The 19,635-nt window shown below is 40.6% G+C and overlaps 1 protein-coding gene across 2 annotated transcripts; it reads left to right on the top strand.

Moving 5' to 3' along the window:
* The first annotated feature begins 275 nt into the window (after nt 1-275).
* Nucleotides 276-19,433, top strand: LOC149303241 (actin-related protein 2). 2 transcript variants are annotated; one of them, XM_089481541.1, is made up of 10 exons: nt 276-323; nt 6,485-6,595; nt 6,870-6,884; nt 8,595-8,810; nt 10,213-10,285; nt 14,115-14,251; nt 14,823-14,972; nt 17,515-17,660; nt 18,225-18,357; nt 19,263-19,433. In XM_089481541.1, exons 1-10 carry the CDS (start codon nt 276-278, stop codon nt 19,431-19,433), a joined length of 1,200 nt encoding a protein of 399 aa, XP_089337667.1. The 2 variants fall into 2 exon arrangements, with proteins under 2 accessions (XP_089337667.1, XP_089337668.1); XM_089481542.1 differs by lacking the exon at nt 6,870-6,884.
* The last annotated feature ends 202 nt before the right edge of the window (nt 19,434-19,635 follow it).

Genomic DNA, 19,635 nt, shown 5'->3' with positions numbered 1-19,635 from the left:
AAATGGAGTCTCCAAGCCCAGCTCAGTATGAATGAGCTTCCGACTCACCTCCTCCTCCCACCATCCAGCATTTCCGCTCGCCCACTCTTTCCGCACGAACCCCTGCCACAACCTGATTGGCCCGTCGGACGAAGGCCGCGAGTGCACAGACACATCACGTGTCCTTACCTACCGGAGGAGAAGGAGCTTGTGGTGCTGCTGTCTGGGCGGGGGACGCACTTCCGGTGTAGTGAGTGACTGAGAGCTCAGGGGTTCCAGCTGAGGGTGGCAGGAACATGGACAGCCAAGGCAGGAAGGTGGTGGTGTGCGACAACGGGACTGGGGTAAGAGCTGAAGCCGGCACCGTCTTTGGGCGTTGGTTGACACCCGGTAGTAGAGCGCTCCTTGCTCAGCCCAATCCCTGACAGCCTCTATGCAATGTTCGTTCAAATGCGTCGTTTTTTTCGTGCAAACTCCTGACAGCGGTCCGCCTGAGTAAGGCGGTGGGGAAGGTGGGTGCGGCGTGCGGGGGAAGGAGTGATGCCCTATTGCCCTGGTAGAGAATCGCACGGCTTGTGTCAGTGGCCCTGTCACCTCGTACATCTGGGGGGTGTAGAGCGCGCCTTTGCTGCGGTGCGTTATACATGTGTCTAGGTGTGTTCTTTTACCGCCCCTCTGTTTAACGCTGGCAGTTTAGGGGTTAACTTCCTCCTCGGGTGGGTAAGAAGCTGCAGGCCCCAGCCTGATCAAAGGCATTTCATGCGCTGGGATGTGTGGAGCTGGAAGGAATGTCCTACTCATCCCGGGCTTTGCACGAATGTGTCCCCTTTTTCAGAGTTGTATTTGCGTTACTATGAGGCTTATGACAGTTCTGGCAGATATGCTTCTAATCAAAGGGGCTGATTGGCTGTTGGGGGGCCCCCTGTGGAGAGGGTGACTCACAAGGAAGATGGGTTCCTGGCCTGATTTCTAAATTAGAGCAATGCTATAAAAATAAGCCATATGATAGAATGCATTTGGGAATTAAAAGATCTATTGCTTTTAGATGGCTTTTGCGGGTGGATCACAGTCCTTCCTGGTTTGCGAGGGAATCTGGCGTAAAGGTGTCCATTTAATGACTTCACTCTAATCACAACGTGAAGCTTTTGGCTGTTGTTTTAACAGCGCGGGTTCTTTGAATCGGTTTTAAATTTTGGTTATTTAATCTATTCAGTCCCCCCTGAATCCCATTGACAAATGTAGACAGTAAGCTTGCGAGCGGGGCCCTCTCTGCCTAACGTATTGTTGTCTTTGTCAGTTCTAGTTTTGTCTGATGCCTTGAATGTATGTACTGGAAGAAACGCTGCCAAAATTGTTGGCGCCATATTAATAAAAACACACTAAGCGTGGAGATGATGTGGATTTTGATTTCTGCAAGCTTTCCATGATCTAGTTTAGAAAGTCGGTGCTATTGTTCTGCTATCCGCAGCACAGTAACCAGTTTGAGAAAACAGTCTTCCTGCTACTAGAGAGGAAGTAAAGTCTATGCAACAAACTCATTTTGCAATATAGGTTCTTTGTTTTACTTACAAGCGTTCTACTTGAAACATTTTTAACTGTACTTCTCATATCATCTACTTCCCTTCCACGCTGGAGATCCTGCTGTCCTTGATCGTTTCGGATTGTCTAACTTAAACCTTCGCTAGGTTCGTGTAACTAGGCAGTCCGAAAACAACTCTTGTTGTAGGGTTTGGAAAATGTTTATTACTCTCAGTGCTCATACAGAGTACCCCAAATGTACTGACAATACCAAGATGGGAAGTTACTGAATGATGCTGTATTAGAATGATGCATGATTACGATGACGTGCCTTTGTTTAGATGGCTCTGCCAGCGTCCTGAAAATAGCTTTTGGAAATCCTCCTGCTGCCCATGAGTCTTTATTATCCCACCGATCAGGCACGCTTCACGCCAGCTAGCATGGGTTGGACTCTTTCCTTTTATGTATTTCTGTAATAAAGATCCAGGATTCAGTTTGTGAAGGAATTCTGCAGAGCTTTATGCAATTATTCTGGCTATATTTATTGTTTTTCCTTCAAGTATAGTTTTTAACACGTCTTGTGCAATAAAATGACAGCTGGCATCTCTGGATGTATCAAGTACCATGAAAGAATGGTACCTACAGCTTATGCGGATATGTCCGGTCCTGATACCCAGCATCGTGTTTAAATGCATCTTTGTTTTTATGGTGCTTCTTTTTATTTTTTTATTTTTTTTTATGAGCACATTTTTTTCTTTAAATCTATATATTCTGTGTGATAACTCTAAGTTAGGCAGACACCATCTATTCATCATTGCTTTTTAAAGCACAGAAGTAAAAGAAAAAAACTTTATGGAAATACTTGAGTCATCTTTCCTTTCTTGTAATTCTGCAGATTTGTCAATTCCCCACAGATCCACACTGTTTGGCCCAACGCTGATGGTCCCCTGCCAGCCCACTGTAACCCATTCCATCTGATTCGGGAGGGAGGCTGCATTCTAAATAAAGCTTGCAAACCATAAATGTTTCTTGTTGATGCAAGAAGTGCACATCTGGATATGTAGCCGTGATGTCTGGTGGAAGAATGATTTTCTTTGTCTGCGATGTATTTGCATTTGGTTTCATATGTGTTATGTCAGCAGATGAGCGGTTGCAAAAAAAAAAAAAAAAAGTTAAGAGTAAGTAATAGACATGGCTAGAGGTTTAGTCTTTTTTTATTTATTTTATATATTTTTTTAACCAGTTGGAATGTCTTAAGTTCACCAGAAAATCCTTCATGTACTTCACTTGTTACATTTCATATTTCTCTATACCCAAACTGTTACATTGATGTGAGTCTTCACTCGCTCTCGTCCAATGGCTTTCCTCCCTACCCGAGACCTGGCTTCCAGGCCACCCCACCTACTCATCACTCTTCCAAGTTCAACTTTGTGTGGCATTCATTGAAGAAATACAGCCCCCGGTTATTCTTTGCATACAGCTGCTCTTAATTGGGACAATTAATATGCTTTTATGTTCCCGTCTGTTTAGTTGAAAACCTAGGAAAACAATGTTTTAGTTTTACGGTAAGGAGACTAAGCATTTTGCCGTCTGTCTCTGTGTGCTTATGAACAGTCTTCTACCCTCTAAACAGATGGAGACAAATATATACGGTGAAGATATCGGTGCTCACACACTGATAAATAACTGTGATTTTGCATGTGTAAATGATGAGGTCTTCTGCAGCTATTCCTCTATCTGTGTCATTACGTAAAATGTGAACATACACCCCCAGCAATTTCTTTGGTTCTCTTTAACCCAACGTTTTCCCCTCTTCCAACGATTCAAGGGAGCATACTCTCTAAATCACGATATTTTCACGTTAAAAATGAACATGCTCGGTGTTGGGGTGTCTGTATTCCCAGACTTTGGTCCTCTTTCTCCCAAACACCAAGACCTTAAGAAAGGATGTCTGGGTAGTTCTTCCTGTTCTTGAAGTTGCTTATCTTGGAGGCTTTATTTTCCAGGGGGGGTTAGACATCTGACACTGACACGATCTGAATGTGACTATTTACCATTGTGTTTTACTCAGGAACCAGAAAGCTTCTAAAACGTTACTGATCCTGACAAGCCTTTCCAAAAACACTGTAAATACATACTTTTAATAAACATTAATGCAGATTATTTATTATACGCAATGCTCGTGTAGCTTCATTCAAAAGGGGTTTATTCACTAAAGGGAATGTTGAGTAAGAGTTTTATCTCAATCGCTATTTTGAAGTGACACTCCAGTGAGCTTTGGCTGTAGAAAGAGCTTGGTTGGCCCTGTATCATGTATAGTTAAATGAGTGAGTATCTTCAAATGATGCATTATATATAGTCCGCTCAGGCCACCATGGGCTATAGTTGCTATTGTTTGCCTTTCATGAGGAAGAGTGACGTGAGAGAAGTAAATCACAAACTGCCCTGCCAACTCTGCGTTTAGTGAGTAAACCCCAAAGGGTGCACTCCGATCAGGATAAAGGTGTAAGTGTCCTGGTCAAGTCTAGCTTATCGTTATGTGCTGGACTATTGATCTTATTTACCATTGATTATGGACATTTTCTCAAATGCAGAAGTAAACTTTTGAGCTGCAGCAACTAATCTCATTCTTCACTACAAACACGGTGATGCAGACTATCCACACCCTTTCCTTTCCAGATCTGAAGGTAGACCTTTACACACAAAGTCTATTAATGACACTCCATGCTTGGTCCTTCTTTCCCCTCAATCTTGCTTGGAGTATGAATGGTAAGCTTATTTTTGAAGGTGCATTAGATGCCCCGCATAACTGTGGCTTAATAAATGGGAAATCTTTACTGTTGGTGTTCGCAAGGAACCTCCCTTCCCCCATCTTGAGTGTCGCATCCAGTTTCCTACAAGCTTTACTTTCTGTTGTAACCTGCCCAGATATTCTTGTGGAATTCCACCCTTACTCTAACCCCGCATAACCTGATAGTATACTGATAGTGCCGGGCGCCACGGCTTAGCACTTCTAGTAGATCATTTATTCAAACTATCTGTTATATGTATACATACATACATATTTCTTTTTCAAAATGTTTTTTTATTGAGCAGCTGCACATAGGTGTATCAAACAGAGATCATTTGTAATTTGAAAAGCCTTTAGCCCAAGACTAAACAAATGTTTGCGGTATTATATTGTATATGTAAGAATTAGGAAATAGAAGATGTAGTTGAGTTGAAAACAATACTCAACTCAATGTGCATACTCCTAATGTGTGTGTTTTTGTCATTCAGTTCACACCTGTAATTTATTTTTTACTAATGCCCATGAAACCCATCTGCTAAAAGTTTTACCTTCTCTTCACATCCCACTGAACCACTAGAAAGGCAAAAGTGAAGTCCGAGCTTGGCCCATTGGTGTCACCTGGAGCCCCGCAGCTATGTCTCCCTCGGAAGATTATACACCGGGGCACAGTACTTAGCGTGGCAATATGTCACCTTTTATGTTTTGCAGATCTGCAAAACATGCTATTCGTGCCTTATCAATAGAACGAACTGGTGCCGGATACACAATTTATTGGAATAATTATATAAAGCAAACTTTTATATATTATCAGTATTTATATGAAAATGAATGCTCCATAAAAATACTGAAAAATAATCAAATAAAATGAATGATTAGCCAGAAAAATGTGTATTAAAAAAAATAATAATAATAATAATTCCTTATCACACATTAAAAGGTTAAAGTATGACTACTTCTTAATACAGTAGAAATGTTAACACAAATTGATAGGCCCGGAAAGGTTCTTTACATGGACTCTCTTGGTTCACACGCAGACCCCTTAAGATACTGTTTCTGAAACGTGTATCTTTCTTATAAAAGTGCCGTAGAATGCTTTTTGGCTGAAGATAAAATGCCAATTAAAAAGAAAGCACGAGCTGCTCTCCCCCCCCCCCCTCGCTTTGTGTGTTTTAGCCGTCATGACTCAGTAGGAAGTTACACCGCAGACTTCTGAAGTCTATATATGGTATAAGCGTTTTAACCAAAGAGTCCTGTCGATGAAGTCCTGTTATTGGGCAGTTCCATGTTTCTAGCTTCTGAATATCTCGCATTGTACGGCCCTTCTACCTGCATAGTACAGACACTCGGTAAGATGTCATTAGAGTAATCACGCTTGGGGAAAACAATGGTAAGGCAGCCATGCCTGGTACAAGTTTTTCCACCTGCAGAATGAAGTACTTGAGTGGCGGATTTCAATCACAACTTAGGTATAACTATTAATATTATTTTGCATCATTTATTGTACTACTCCTTGTCTAAATTGGTAGTCCGAACTGGCCTCTGCTAAATTATCTCCCCTCTTCCTCTCACACCCCCAAAAATGGAGACATGGAAACATTCCCACCGTGATTACCTGGCAGTGAGGTTGTTGCTGACAAAATGTTTTGTGGAGGGCAGTTTTTGGTACATACAGTTTGCACATCTTAATATACATCTTTAAATTGCCTGTGGTGTATTCAGAAGGCTGGGGAAGTTGATATTCTTTGGAAATTACATTTCCAAATCCTACATTAATCTGTTCTGTCTGCTATAAACACTTGATTATTTATATTTTCTTATCAATTAATGTGGCTTAAAAGCAATCGCTCGTGTTTATATCTCGGAGAAACCGTCTTAACGGCATGTAACCAGAACGTAAGGACAGACAAATGCTCAAATAATGCTAGTTTTGCCTTCCTCTTGTACATTCCTGGGATAAAATAACCTAGTGCAAGCTGTAAGTAATTCTGATGCGTTACTTTCGTTCTGCTCAAAGCGTACCTAGCGTTAAAGGACGTAAGTAAGGCTTCAGATTATACCGCTGCTATAACGTGACAACTAGATGTTTCTATGTTTTGGGTTATTTTGCAGGATTTTCTTATTCAGATCGTTACTGTGACTACAACATTTTTTTATATTTAACCCAATTTTAACATTTTTAACCGTCTTCTCTACTAGTTTGTGAAATGCGGATATGCTGGCTCCAACTTCCCAGAGCATATCTTCCCAGCTCTGGTCGGGCGACCTGTCATCCGGTCTACAGCGAAAGTGGGAAACATTGAGATCAAGGTAACGTCACGGTCTAAGTGGGGAGAGAATTCAGTGGTTATTTGGGATAAATAATGGCAACCAAAAGTTTTAAATGAGCAGTACCAAAACGTGGTTACCAAGATTAAATGTTTATAACTACAAATTGCTTCCTTCAGTTATTACTGTGGAAATCGTGAGAGTGTTCTCCTAAGTGTCACGGTTGTAGTCTTGACTTACCAGTTTCCAACATCTTGTGATCGGTGTGATATTTCATGACTATTTTTCTTTTCCTTTTTATATTTACTTCTAGTAGAATAAGAAAAAAATGGTAAGTGAAGTTGCCCCCATGAACACTGACCTCTTTTGCCTGATGAGGTCATGGGGCTTTGTGTGTTGAGCATTGGATGCTTTTACTGGACTATAGATTGGTCTGTGATATGTTCCTGCATGTTTGTAAACAGGACACAGCGTGTCTGACAAAGGAAGACATGCCAAAGCTAGGTAGATACATAACGATCAATGCATAACCACAGATGCAATGAACATAATGTGCATATTCGATAAACCCCTTTCCAAAAGAACAAGTAACAGTCACAATGCAGTAGCTGTTTGGCTTCAAATATAGATCACAAATGATATTAAATAGAAATAAAAGCTTTGGTAAAAGTGCATGTGTGACTATAGAAGTCCATAGCAGATAGAAGAGAGTTTTTGGTACGTCCTAAGTTGTGGTGCTTGGAGATGCATCTCTTTTCCATCACGGCATAACTAAGATCCTGAAGACCAAATAATTAAGACAAATTCAAACACTTTAGTAAAATGTTTAAAATACACCTTTCTAATCCCTCATTGTTTGAGTAGTAGTATTTCTGAGCTCCGACACAGCGCTGCTGTTGTGCGCTTTTAAATCAATAGGTCACGTTTCTCGCCATTAGCCAATTGGCTAAAGAGCAAAAAGCCGTTTAACCCCCTTGAGTGCCAATAGAGTTGTGCACTGCGATGTAGTCAAACAGTCGGACTCGTTGTTTTGGCGATTGTCCCCCTGAAGGTTTACTATTGTGTAGTTTCTCTACAAGTAATTTGTTTAGACGGCTTATGTTGCTTTATTATCCTGCAGAAAGGCCTCTACGGCAAAATGCTGTTTCAATTTACAGTTGGGATGGGTACAAGATTGCTTTGCATCATACATGGCAGGTGCCGCAAGTGTCTGCAAGACAGAAATCTGTTCATACATGAGCTAAAGTCGATATAGATATGGTCATACCTGTGAGCTTTCTAAATGAGCTGACCCTGAAACCCATGACTTATTAACCCTTTAATATACTTTTCTATATATATGACTTACCAGGGGGCTATTGTACTGGTTCTCAAGGAAATGCTGCTCCTCACAAGTACTCTTCCAATACTTTAGTTGCAAATCACTTTCAAAAGCAGGGGCTGAAGCTAGTTATTTAACGCCAATCTTGTTTTCTTTAATTATGATTAAGAATCTTTTTTTAAAATTTTCTTCTTCTTCCCCCAAAAAAGACTTGATGACTAATCAGAATGCATGATTTTGTCCTCAAACCGTATTAACATTTCCCCCTGAGTTTTGCTAATGTTTTGATGTACGCGTAATATTCATATGTTCAAATTACTCAAAAGAAATACATTGTGGACGTATGTTTTGCTGTTCGTAGGTAGCTCGTGACATAGTCTAATGTAGGCAGTGTGTGCCCGTTTTCTCAGGTTTTAATAGTCTTTATAAGATCTCCTTAAACTTCATGGGCTCTGAGGAAACAGTCCTAGAAATCCAATTGCTTAATTAAAAGAAGCAAACATAATAAGGTACAAGACATTACTGAAATAATGTGGTTGTGGAGGTTCATGTGATGTGTGCCGTTTTTTTATATTCGTAGCATTTCATAATGTTAGAGTATTACAAATTCTACTGATCCCGTTAGTTACACAAAAAAGCAAATCGGCTGCTGGCAGTCAGTCCGTAGGAACGCGGTGATCCATTTTCCTGTTTTGTAACGGTTCTTATCCTTCATTTTAGGATCTTATGGTTGGAGATGAAGCGAGTGAATTACGCTCAATGCTTGAAGTGAACTATCCCATGGAAAATGGCATTGTGCGGAACTGGGATGACATGAAACACCTCTGGGACTACACCTTTGGGCCCGAGAAACTGAACATAGACACTAGAGATTGTAAAATCTTACTTACTGAGCCTCCGATGAACCCAACAAAAAACCGCGAGAAGATTGTAGAGGTGAATTTAACTTTTGCATTAGTGTAAAGTCTTGCTCTCCTCCTTGTCTTTGACATTATTCTACTCTCGCATCAGATGAATTGTTGATGTTAACTTGCATTCAAGAGGGTATAATATCTCCAAGGAAAGCGATAAAACCAAATGTAAATATTGTGAGTTTTATTCTGCTGTTTGCAGAGTTGGAAGGTGCGATTGAGCAGCGACCTATTTGTGTAACCATGATGCGCCATTAGCAGTTGTGTAATTTTGCCCGAAACTGATCAGACACCTATGCTAGCACATGGTTGGCTTGCGTTTGTCGCTGGCGGTGTGCTTGTATTATCTGATAATGGAAAGGCTCAGTTCCTTGACAAGCAATCTCGCTATCTAACATTGTACTTCAGTGTCCATTAAAATGAAGATGGAGGCTTTTCATTTTTGCAGCCCCATGTCACCGACAATCTTTTTTTGTTTGTTTTTTTAATATGCAAGTGCGTTGTTCTTTGCCTCACTCCCCCTCCCCAAAGTAAACGTGTGGGAAGAGTATAAGGGAAAGACTAAATGTTCTAATCTGATGCAAATCTCAGAAGCAACAAAATTCCCCAAAAATAGAACTTCCACATTTACTAAAATAACTTGGGTTTTCCACAAATCTTAAGAAACATTCAAGCTTAATTTAGTAAAATTATGTAATTTGAAAAACAAAATAGGGTTTAAAACTGGTTATACCTGTATCTTTTAGAGATAAAGAAATCCAGTGGCAAGGAGGTGTGTATGGCTTTCAGGACGCATTTAATTTATATATTGTCTTTCCATAAGTGACCCTTCGGAGGTCTTTTATTTTTAGAGATGGGCATAACCATCAATGCGGCTTTTCGATGTTCCTTTTTGATGAATACATAAAAATAATTTGGGACCCCTAAAAGCTAAGATAGACACAACTTACCAAAAAGTGAATTTGCCTGTAAAGAGCAGTCCTCCCTTTTGTGCTCATCATTGCTGAAAGTGATATCACCTTTTCGGTGCTTTATTACTGAATAAACTTCCACTGTCACCAGCTGTCTGTTCGCTGTGTGTTTCTGGATGACATCCAGCACTTACATTAGCCGTGCTTTGCAGATCTGAGCTCATGCCCCTCATTCCTATACTTGCTCGCTACGAGAATTAGTTTGCCAGTGATAGTGCCATAGCTCCATCCGTTCAGTCTCTCCAGGAACTAGTAATGATTGCTCCCTATAAATCACTTTTTAACATGTTAAGTATGTCTCGTATTGGTATGCTTACAAACTCTATTTTTATTACCGTTAGGTGTTCGGTGTAAATAAATATAATTTAGCTTTTTATCTTTGATACCACAACCATGTATGTAACAAATTCCCCTTTTTTCTTCTTCTTCTTACACCCCCCCCCCCCACCCATGTAGGTTATGTTTGAGACATACCAGTTCTCGGGTGTTTATGTTGCTATACAGGCTGTCCTCACATTATATGCACAAGGTAGGTAATATGTTTTAATAATGTCCGTCTTCACACATGGATTTTATTGGTGAACTGACATGTAGATAATGCTTAAGCCATTAACTCTTGCATTGTGATTTATGCTTATATTAGTTTCAATATGCCTGTACCTTGGGGCTGTTTCGTGTGCAGCTTGCCTGGAAGCATCTAATCCGTGGCAGGAAAGTGCACCATTGAAATCAATGGGAGAGTTTCATTTGTTTGTATTGGGGTCTTCTTAGACCCTCCTGTGATGTTAACCAACCAGCTTTGGAGCTAACTGGTGGTAAGTACCGTCTTGGCTCGAGTATAGGCCGCACCCGATTATAGGCTGCACCCTTATAGTTTGGTGCTGTTTTAAAGAAAAATAATATATATATTTTTTTACATTTAATGTATGGTAAGAGGCTCCCACCCTCCTTAACTAAACTTTAGTTTTGCAACGTTGATGTAGATGCGGCAGACGTGATCTCCTCTTCCTGCGCCAGTCTGCCTCATCTACATCAATGTTGAGAATCAAGAATCCGGGCGGAACTAAAGTTTTTGCTCGCATTGCCGGCGCTCTGCAGTCTTCTGGTCTGGTCTTCCGGACTCCCTGGAGAAGGCAAAAATGCTAAACCCTGATTTGTAGGCCGAACCCCAACTTTAAAGATTTATTTTATGGGGAAAAGGTGCGGCCTATAATCGGGCCGATACGGTATATCATGTGCTAGAATAGCTGGGGGTGTTGAAAAGGGGAAATGCATGGGGGGGGGCTTCAAAATCCCCCCTACTCAATGCATTTGTAAGGGAAGGGCGCCTTGAAAATGTATATATGCATATGGTGGCTGGAGTGTCCTTTTTAATAGATCTATATATCTATTAGTAGGTTGGTATCAGTTGCACGTGATCTTCCGCTAGCAAAACATAATCTAAAAGTATTTAAAAAGCATACTGCAAAGTGTCTTCCAGAAATGGCATTTCAATTAATGTTTAGAGAATACTACTTTAACTACATAGTCTCTGAATAGCAACGGGGGTATATAAAATGTTTTCATATCTCAAACATAAGTCAGAAATATCAGCTGCATACTTGAGCGTCGGAGCGTGAACACGGTAGACATCTGATGCATTTGGGGCAGAAAAAAATAGTATAGAAACCGTGCACGTTCTCCAATAAACGTTTTCTCATCCTTGAAATCCAAGAAACCGAGGAGATTGTCGTCACCTTAACATTCCCTTGTGACTTGTAAACCTACATGTCAAATATGGACTTTGACTTGTTTGCTGTTACATTTTGTATTGTGATTAAATGACTTTCCTTCTGTGGCCGGGCAGGTCTCACAGATTCTGGGTCCTAGATCATCGGGGGGAAAAAAACCTTCTCAACCCCAACAAATGGTTCCTTGACTGCTTATTCTTTCCTGCTCTCTTGCATAAATTGACAGATTCCATAATTTCAGTTTTTTGGGGGGAGGGGGTTAGAAAACACTGATCTTCAATACAACTCAATTTGGATGGAAATCTTACGCATTTTAATGAAGTTCAAGAAATCTGCACATATTAAGCATCCAAAGGTTGTGGAAAGCTGCGGAGTTGCTTGTAGCAAATAGCGTGTGCGGTGTTAGTCTTGCGCTGAGAAAACTAGCAAACTGTGTTGTACATAACGCAGACCTAGAGACACCTTATATATATATATATATATATATATATATAGATAGTAGAGGTTGTAGCCGTATTAGTCCAGTAGGTGATAATACCTTTTTTATTTGGACTAACAGAATTTTGGAATGACAAGCTTTCGGGAGCTCTTCTCCCTTTCTCAAGTCTAAAACATTTCTGAGCAAAACGACACATAGAATTCAATGTTGTGTGGCAGGGGAGGGGGGCTTACTACCCAGATCTGATAAGAGAGGGTGAGATGTTGTAAAAGTATGTGTCCCTCCAGAGGGTCATAAATGTTCTGAGTGGGGAATTTTGAAGGGGGGGTTAAGCACTGCTGAAGATAAATTGACAAAAAAAAAAAAAAAATACCATAAGATGCTAGTGCTCACATACAGGGAATAGGAGTGCAGTGATCCCTGAAACCCCCATTTTGCATCTTCCCTGAAACCCCCATTTTGGCCTTCAGACAACCCCCAAACCTGCAACAAAAATTAATTAACCGGAAACTACCCACTGACAGAATGAATAAAGAAAAAGGGACCACACCGTGCAAAAGGCCCCGCTGCAAACTGTGCCAACATATATGCACAGACAACATAGCCACCCACAACAGCAAGACCTACAGTATTAAAGGATCATATACCTGCACATCCAGCAATGTAGTGTATATGATACAATGCACGAAATGTGACCTAGGATGCTACATTGGAGAAACCAGCCAGCAACTAAATGGCAGAATGAACATGCACAGACATTCCATTAAACATCACAAGGAAAATTCCTACTGCACCCCTGTGGGACACCACTTCACCCAAAATGACCATTCTATCAAGGACCTAAAAATCAAAGTACTGAAAGGGGACTTCAGTAATACCAAAGAAAGACAAACATTTGAAGTCAGAATGATTCAACTATTCAACAGCAAGAATAGAGGACTCAATGTCGATTTGGGTCTCCTATCCCACTACACAGGTTTTACATAACCCCCCACCTGCTATATGTACTGTACTTTTAGTGCACCATGTTCATCTATATGTACCTGTATATATGACAACATGTGTAGACATATACATTCCCATCCCTATATTCATCACTGCACTCCTATTCCCTGTATGTGAGCACTAGCATCTTATGGTATTTTTTTTTTTTTTTTGTCAATTTATCTTCAGCAGTGCTTAACCCCCCCTTCAAAATTCCCCACTCAGAACATTTATGACCCTCTGGAGGGACACATACTTTTACAACATCTCACCCTCTCTTATCAGATCTGGGTAGTAAGCCCCCCTCCCCTGCCACACAACATTGAATTCTATGTGTCGTTTTGCTCAGAAATGTTTTAGACTTGAGAAAGGGAGAAGAGCTCTCGAAAGCTTGTCATTCCAAAATTCTGTTAGTCCAAATAAAAAAGGTATTATCACAAGATACTTATTCCATCTGTTTTTTGATATATATATATATTTTTTTTTAAATGCTCTTTGTTGTACGCACATCCATTAAGTTTTATTGAATAATTGAAAAGGCTGATTTTTAATAGTGAATCAATCTATTGCTTTGTTCCTCGTAGTGGTGGTAAAGTGCACTCGCTATTATTCAACATCCTCTGCGATCTGTTGGAATAGAACTTATCTAGTTCTTTCCTCTTTACAAAAGAATACAAAAAAAAGCAAAACACCCAGTTTCCATAGCAACCGCAGACTAGTCATGTGCAGCACTGAGCATGTTACCTTTTTGTACGAAGGTGTCCTGCCGCGCAAACACAAAGCCACAGCCGCTGTCACGTAGTTGTCGGGGTCAGGCCTGGCTTGATTGCTTTTGTTTTATGTCGAGCTCGCTCTTCAGAAACATGGCTGCTGTGGCCTCTGACTTCTGTGTGGGCCCAGCTGCATTGCATTTGTCCTCTCAAATCTCAATCTGTGTATTTGAATGCGGTTATGCTACAGCAATCCATAGGCATTTCCTACAGGGTCTCGTCCTCAAACATGTTTATTATTTGATATATGAAGTGCTGTTTAGAGAGCTAAGAAGAGCATAAACTTTTCTTTCTTCGCCATAGAGGCTCAGATCCTGGAATAGCTGTTCATATAGTATTACCTGTGCAGGCGAAAGGTCTGCTAATGCTTGCCGGTGGTAGGCCATCTTCTCTTGTATACATATTCTAAATGGCTACGGCCTCTGCTTTATTTAGGCTTGCTGACTGGTGTGGTTGTGGACTCCGGAGATGGCGTCACTCACATTTGCCCAGTGTATGAAGGCTTCTCTCTGCCTCACCTCACCAGGAGACTGGACATCGCCGGCAGGGATATCACCCGCTATCTTATCAAGGTAAAAATGTCTGAAGCGCATACTTGGTTCGCTAGAAGCACCCCCTACTTCTACCCAATAACTTCTGCTGCAGTTTGTCTTTGTTTGAAATATTAACCGCTTCCTCTGTTGCCACGTAAAACAAAAATGCATTATGAAGTTTGAAACCACTGAAGAGGAACAGATTCTGTCTACAATAGGGATGGAACAGAACGCGCTTGTGCCACAAAGTCTGATATTTCTAAGGACTTTCTTGGCACAACTTGAGCTACCCAACTGTTCATTGAAAGTAAATCGCAATCAGCCGAGGAAATGCAAGTCTATTACCCGCACAAAATACTGTTCTATTGTTGCTATAAACTGCTACAATATTTAAAAATGTCCGAATTTGTGGGTACTATATAAATATTTTCATAAATGGAATTAACCTGTTTAGCAGTACCTGGCTATCCAAGCTGAATGGGGTCCTGCTTTTTACAGGTCACTCTTAGCCAAATATGAATCCCATGTCGTCGCTTATAATATTGCCCAGTTAATTTGAACTGAAATGTTTAATGCTGTTAATTAAATGACCTTAAACTGTTGTCTACAGTTGCTTTTGTTGAGAGGATATGCCTTCAATCACTCAGCTGATTTTGAGACTGTACGAATGATCAAGGAAAAGCTGTGCTACGTTGGTTACAACATTGAACAGGAGCAGAAACTAGCTCTGGAGACTACAGTCCTTGTAGAGTCTTACACGGTGAGTTCAATGACCCTTTTATACTCCATATCTATCTGTGATAATTGGAGTGATACTGTGGTTTCCTTAAAAGCGTTCTTTAACCAGAGGTGTCTGGATACCAATGCCTGAATTCATTCTATTGGGGTGGGGTTGCGTCATCAAAGCTGCATTTTTAGTATTATATGTGTGATATATCCTCATTCCAAAAGCACATGGACACAGGTGAGACCTATGGGCCTGGTTCAGACAATGGGGAGAGGGTGTGAGTTGAAAGGGTTAAAGACACCAGACTTTTGGCTACTTGTTACTATTCCCTGAAATACCATCTGCACTACAATTCCCCTTTACCACCAAGACTATATGTGGGCATCTTAGGTTACCCCAACTGAATAATTAACCCTTTTGTAAACGTGTTCTACCAGAGCTTTTTTTAAATAATGAGTTCATGTCGGATATCAAAGACAAGAGCTGATTAATTCAACGCTTAATCTGGGAAAACGGCTTCACAGGGCTGAGTCAAAAAAACAAGAATGGACATATTGAAATAAAGGCTACAAATTGGCAAAGCAGTCCATAAAATGGGAGAAACACGAGTAATCCCTACATACAATTACCAGTGTTTGCATCCTTGTGGGAACTTTAGATAAGGTTCTAAGTTTTTTCGTATTCTCCAATACCCTAATTCAGGGCTCGACAAATCCCAGGTCGCCATGGCGACTGATAATTTTGTCCTGGCGCCCTAGGTGTTTGGGAGCCAAACCGGTGGCCGAAACACATCTTCGGCAAAATGCCGAAATAAAAAAAAAAAGCGGCTGAAAATAATCCCTGCAGGGGCCGCACTGCTTAACTGTGTGTTGCTCTTACTGTGCAAAGAGCATCTCTTGTGCTGGCCACAGGAAGCAGGAAACCAGAGGGGTCACATGACTGCTCCGTTCCTCCTCCCAGTGGGCTGGACAAGAGAAGTTCGTGCAGAGAGACAGAGATAGAAGCAGCAGGGCCCCTATGGAAGTCTGCGTGTGAGAGATCTGCAGTGCAGGTAAGGGGGTGAAGGAGGGTGTATGAATGAGTATATGAATGAGTGTGTGTGATAGCATGGTTGTGTAAGTGGGGGGAGGAGCATGGCACAGGGAGCTGTAAGTGATGTGCAGCATCAATACACAACCCACCTCAGAGCAGATGTCCCAGTACATTTAATAACATCCCAAGTCCAATTCAGGTGATATCTACTCATTCAGTTTATGGCCTAGGACTGGTGTTAAACCTTTAAGGAGTTGGATCCTCTGGCTCAAAGACTACAATAAAATACACTCTGGGATTAACCCTTTGCTTTGCCAGAGGCCTTGTATTTTCTGTCTTTAACAATAACATGTTTAGACTTGTCCCCTTTTTACATGTATTGTGGATGCACTTATTTAAAACTGTTCCCTATTATTATATGAGCGTTACCTACTGTACACTAGGCCATCTTGCATTGGACTTTATTATGGATCAGTTCACCCTGTCACTTTCCAAAAGCTGTAGTTTATTCCCTGTCCCTATACTCGTATTTCTGGGGATAAAGCAGGACAGCTTTATTATACATAAATGAAATGTTCGAGTAGAAAATAGGAATCCTAATTCACCAGTGAAACGCAAAACTGCAATCGGCCTTCTCTGGCTTTCACAAAGTTATAAAGCCGTCTGTTATTGGTTTTAGTTGGAGACTTTTTTTTGATCTAGAGCTTGCCTTGAAAACAGAAACCATTAATGGAAACCGAGCCAGATGGAAAAAGGAAAATATTAATATTGAATAGTAATCTCAGGTGTCGTTTAAATAATGTTCCACACAAGCAAAAAATAAAATACAATTAGACTTTACTGCAACAGCATATCTGTTCTCAGCCATGCATTTATGGGCATCTTAATTATTGAATAGTAAAAGCTTTGATGGCGCTGTATTAGCGCTCTCCAAGGTACTTGGCAAAGTAGAGTGGATTTGTAAACCAAAGGCAAGATCAATCTAAAGAAATGGAACATGAAAATTAATCTAATTGTTGAGACATTCTGAAGTGGACATTTTTTTTTCTTTCAATCTGATTATATTCACAATGTGTTTGGTTCTCTCAGACCTGTTCAGGCAGCTCTAAATTTTGTAATACCCTGCCTTAAATTAACACTTCTTTTTACCCAAATATTGGAGCTAGAGTAAAATGCTTGTTCAATGACTGAGCACCGGAAGATCAAGGCACGCCGGCGCTCCATCATAGAAGCCCCAGCAGGGCAAAATGAAGGGGGGGGGACACCTGCCCGGCGCCTGGAACTGCACGTCCCGGGCATCGGGCGATAAGAATTGCGCATCCCTGCGCTAAACCCTGATTATAGGCTGCACCCCCACTTTAAAGACTTAAATAAGGGGGGAAATGTGGCCTATAATCAGGCCAATACTGCATATGGCAACAACATCAAGGTCCCTCTAACACCAGAGGGCATAGTAAACTTCCCTTTAATTAGGCCTTTAGTCCTTCAAATGTTTTGAGTAATAAAAAGCGACATTGTATTTTTTTTCACTTTTTTATGACAGCTCCCAGATGGCAGGGTTATTAAAGTAGGCGGAGAACGCTTTGAAGCACCAGAAGCTCTGTTTCAGCCTCATCTTATCAATGTAGAAGGCGTTGGCGTTGCTGAGTTGCTGTTCAATACCATCCAGGCAGCTGACATTGATACTCGGTGAGATTTTATGTGCTTTATTCTAAAACCGGTACTGGCCGCTAACACTTGTTGTGTGTGTGATTGGACAAACCAATGTAATAAGAACCTTTTTTGTAGAAGGGAACAATATAAAGTTCAGCAATTTAATACAGATCTGACAATGAGTGGTATGGAAATTCCAAGGTCTCTTTTAGCGTGCCTTGTGTTAATATAAAAGGGGGTGCAGCACTTTCTTTTACAAATTTTGGGTTAAAGCAAGCCGTAAAAGGCATGCAAAATGGATGCCAACGGGGATTCAAAATAAAGATATCTAGGTCTAGGCTCTTTGATGATAAAAAATAATTTGGTTTTGGGGCACTTCGTGGAGGCATGTTTCATACACTTAGAAAATTATCATTTTCCTACAGCATTGGATATTATTATAATTTATTGTTTTATATGGGGCTGTACAATCACACCTGTGTTTTATGCACAAGTGGGAAACATACTCAAGGTTCTACTGTACTTTTGAAATTGTAGCGTGAATGCCTCGTGAACGCAATAGTTATTTTACGTTTGTTGTATCTTGCTCCCTATCTGCAGACCTGAGTTCTACAAACACATTGTGCTATCAGGCGGCTCCACGATGTACCCAGGCCTGCCATCCCGTCTGGAACGAGAGCTCAAACAACTGTACTTGGAGCGCGTGCTAAAAGGAGATGTTGACAAATTATCGGTAAGACTGCAAAAGAGTTCTTGGTTCTCCTATTAATTATGGCATCAATACTACTGTCCTCTTATAAGGATCCTGTAAAGGTGAATGTGCAACATACAGCCTAAGATGGAAAATGTCCACCAGAAAGTATTCTATAAATTTTTTAGCGTTCTTAAATTTCAGTGCTTCCATACACTTTTTTTTTTTTTTTTTAGTGGGTGTTGTAGAAAACATTAAGGCTTTATGTTGAATGTCATTTTGCACTCCCAATACCGAAACTGCAGAAGACCATAATGTCCTTTAACTTTGATGAACATCAGCAGTTCCCATATTTGTCACAAGAGGGCGCAGGAGTATTTTTAACATAAAATTGATGTCTAGAGAAACAGGAATGTGGCAAATTAAGTTTGCATGCAAATTATTAATTGAAGAAATAAATGTTCAGACTTAGACACCGGTATTTTTGACACTTTGTAAAGATTTTTTTTTAAGCCAAGATTATAGAGGATATCATGCTTAGTAGATTACAATAGCGAATTTGTTGGGTCACATACACCTCTTGTCACCTTTTAAACAAAAACTGCCACAGGAAGAAGGATGTGTATCGGGATACTATTGCCTTGTCTGGCAAATTATGTTGACAACTGTGGCGAAAGTGCCACTATTAAAGTACCCTTATACTTGTACCTTGGTATGCAAACTACTAGAATGAGCTCATTTCAAAGTGTTTTAATATACAAAATCCACTGCTGGGGACTAATTGACAAGCACACACGCACGCTAAAATGTTCTTGTTCATAAAGGACCATCTTGTCACTTTTTATAACAGGTGCCCCTTGATGGTAAACACACTGCACGCTGTCTGCATAGTCTAACCTTGAGGTCTTGAATAATAATTAAAACACTGGCCACCTCTTGTGTTTCAGAAATTTAAGATCCGTATTGAAGACCCACCCCGTCGTAAGCACATGGTATTCCTCGGAGGAGCAGTCTTGGCAGACATCATGAAAGACAAAGACAACTTCTGGATGACTCGTCAAGAATACCAAGAGAAGGGAGTGCGTGTGCTGGAAAAACTTGGTGTGACTGTCCGATAAAGTGAACTGCCAACTCCCAACGCTTCTCTAAAGCTTTCCTAATTTCCTTTATTGCCAATCTTTGAACTCATTCAGCTACATGACTCGGAAAGGCCTGTCTGTGCCCTTTTGACCTACAAGGTCAGATTTTTGTCCCGTTTCCTGGGGGTGAGCTTTGTTTTAAATGTTTCTTAATGTGGCTAAATTTGACTATTTAAATTGC

This window comes from Sceloporus occidentalis, unplaced genomic scaffold, assembly GCF_023333645.1.
Source record: "Sceloporus occidentalis isolate IW3139 unplaced genomic scaffold, rSceOcc1.0.p SCAF_15, whole genome shotgun sequence".
Classification (NCBI taxonomy): domain Eukaryota; kingdom Metazoa; phylum Chordata; class Lepidosauria; order Squamata; family Phrynosomatidae; genus Sceloporus; species Sceloporus occidentalis.
The sequence above is the reverse complement of the archived record's forward strand: the minus strand, read 5'-3'. Positions and strand labels throughout refer to the sequence as shown.

Excerpts from the sequence above, each read along its gene's own strand:
- LOC149303241 (XM_089481541.1), top strand. The coding sequence starts at position 276 with ATGGACAGCCAAGGCAGGAAGGTGGTGGTGTGCGACAACGGGACTGGG. Across the intron at positions 324-6,484 it reads TGTGCGACAACGGGACTGGG|TTTGTGAAATGCGGATATGC; the intron begins GTAAGAGCTGAA and ends CTTCTCTACTAG. Across the intron at positions 14,973-17,514 it reads TCCTTGTAGAGTCTTACACG|CTCCCAGATGGCAGGGTTAT; the intron begins GTGAGTTCAATG and ends TTTTTATGACAG.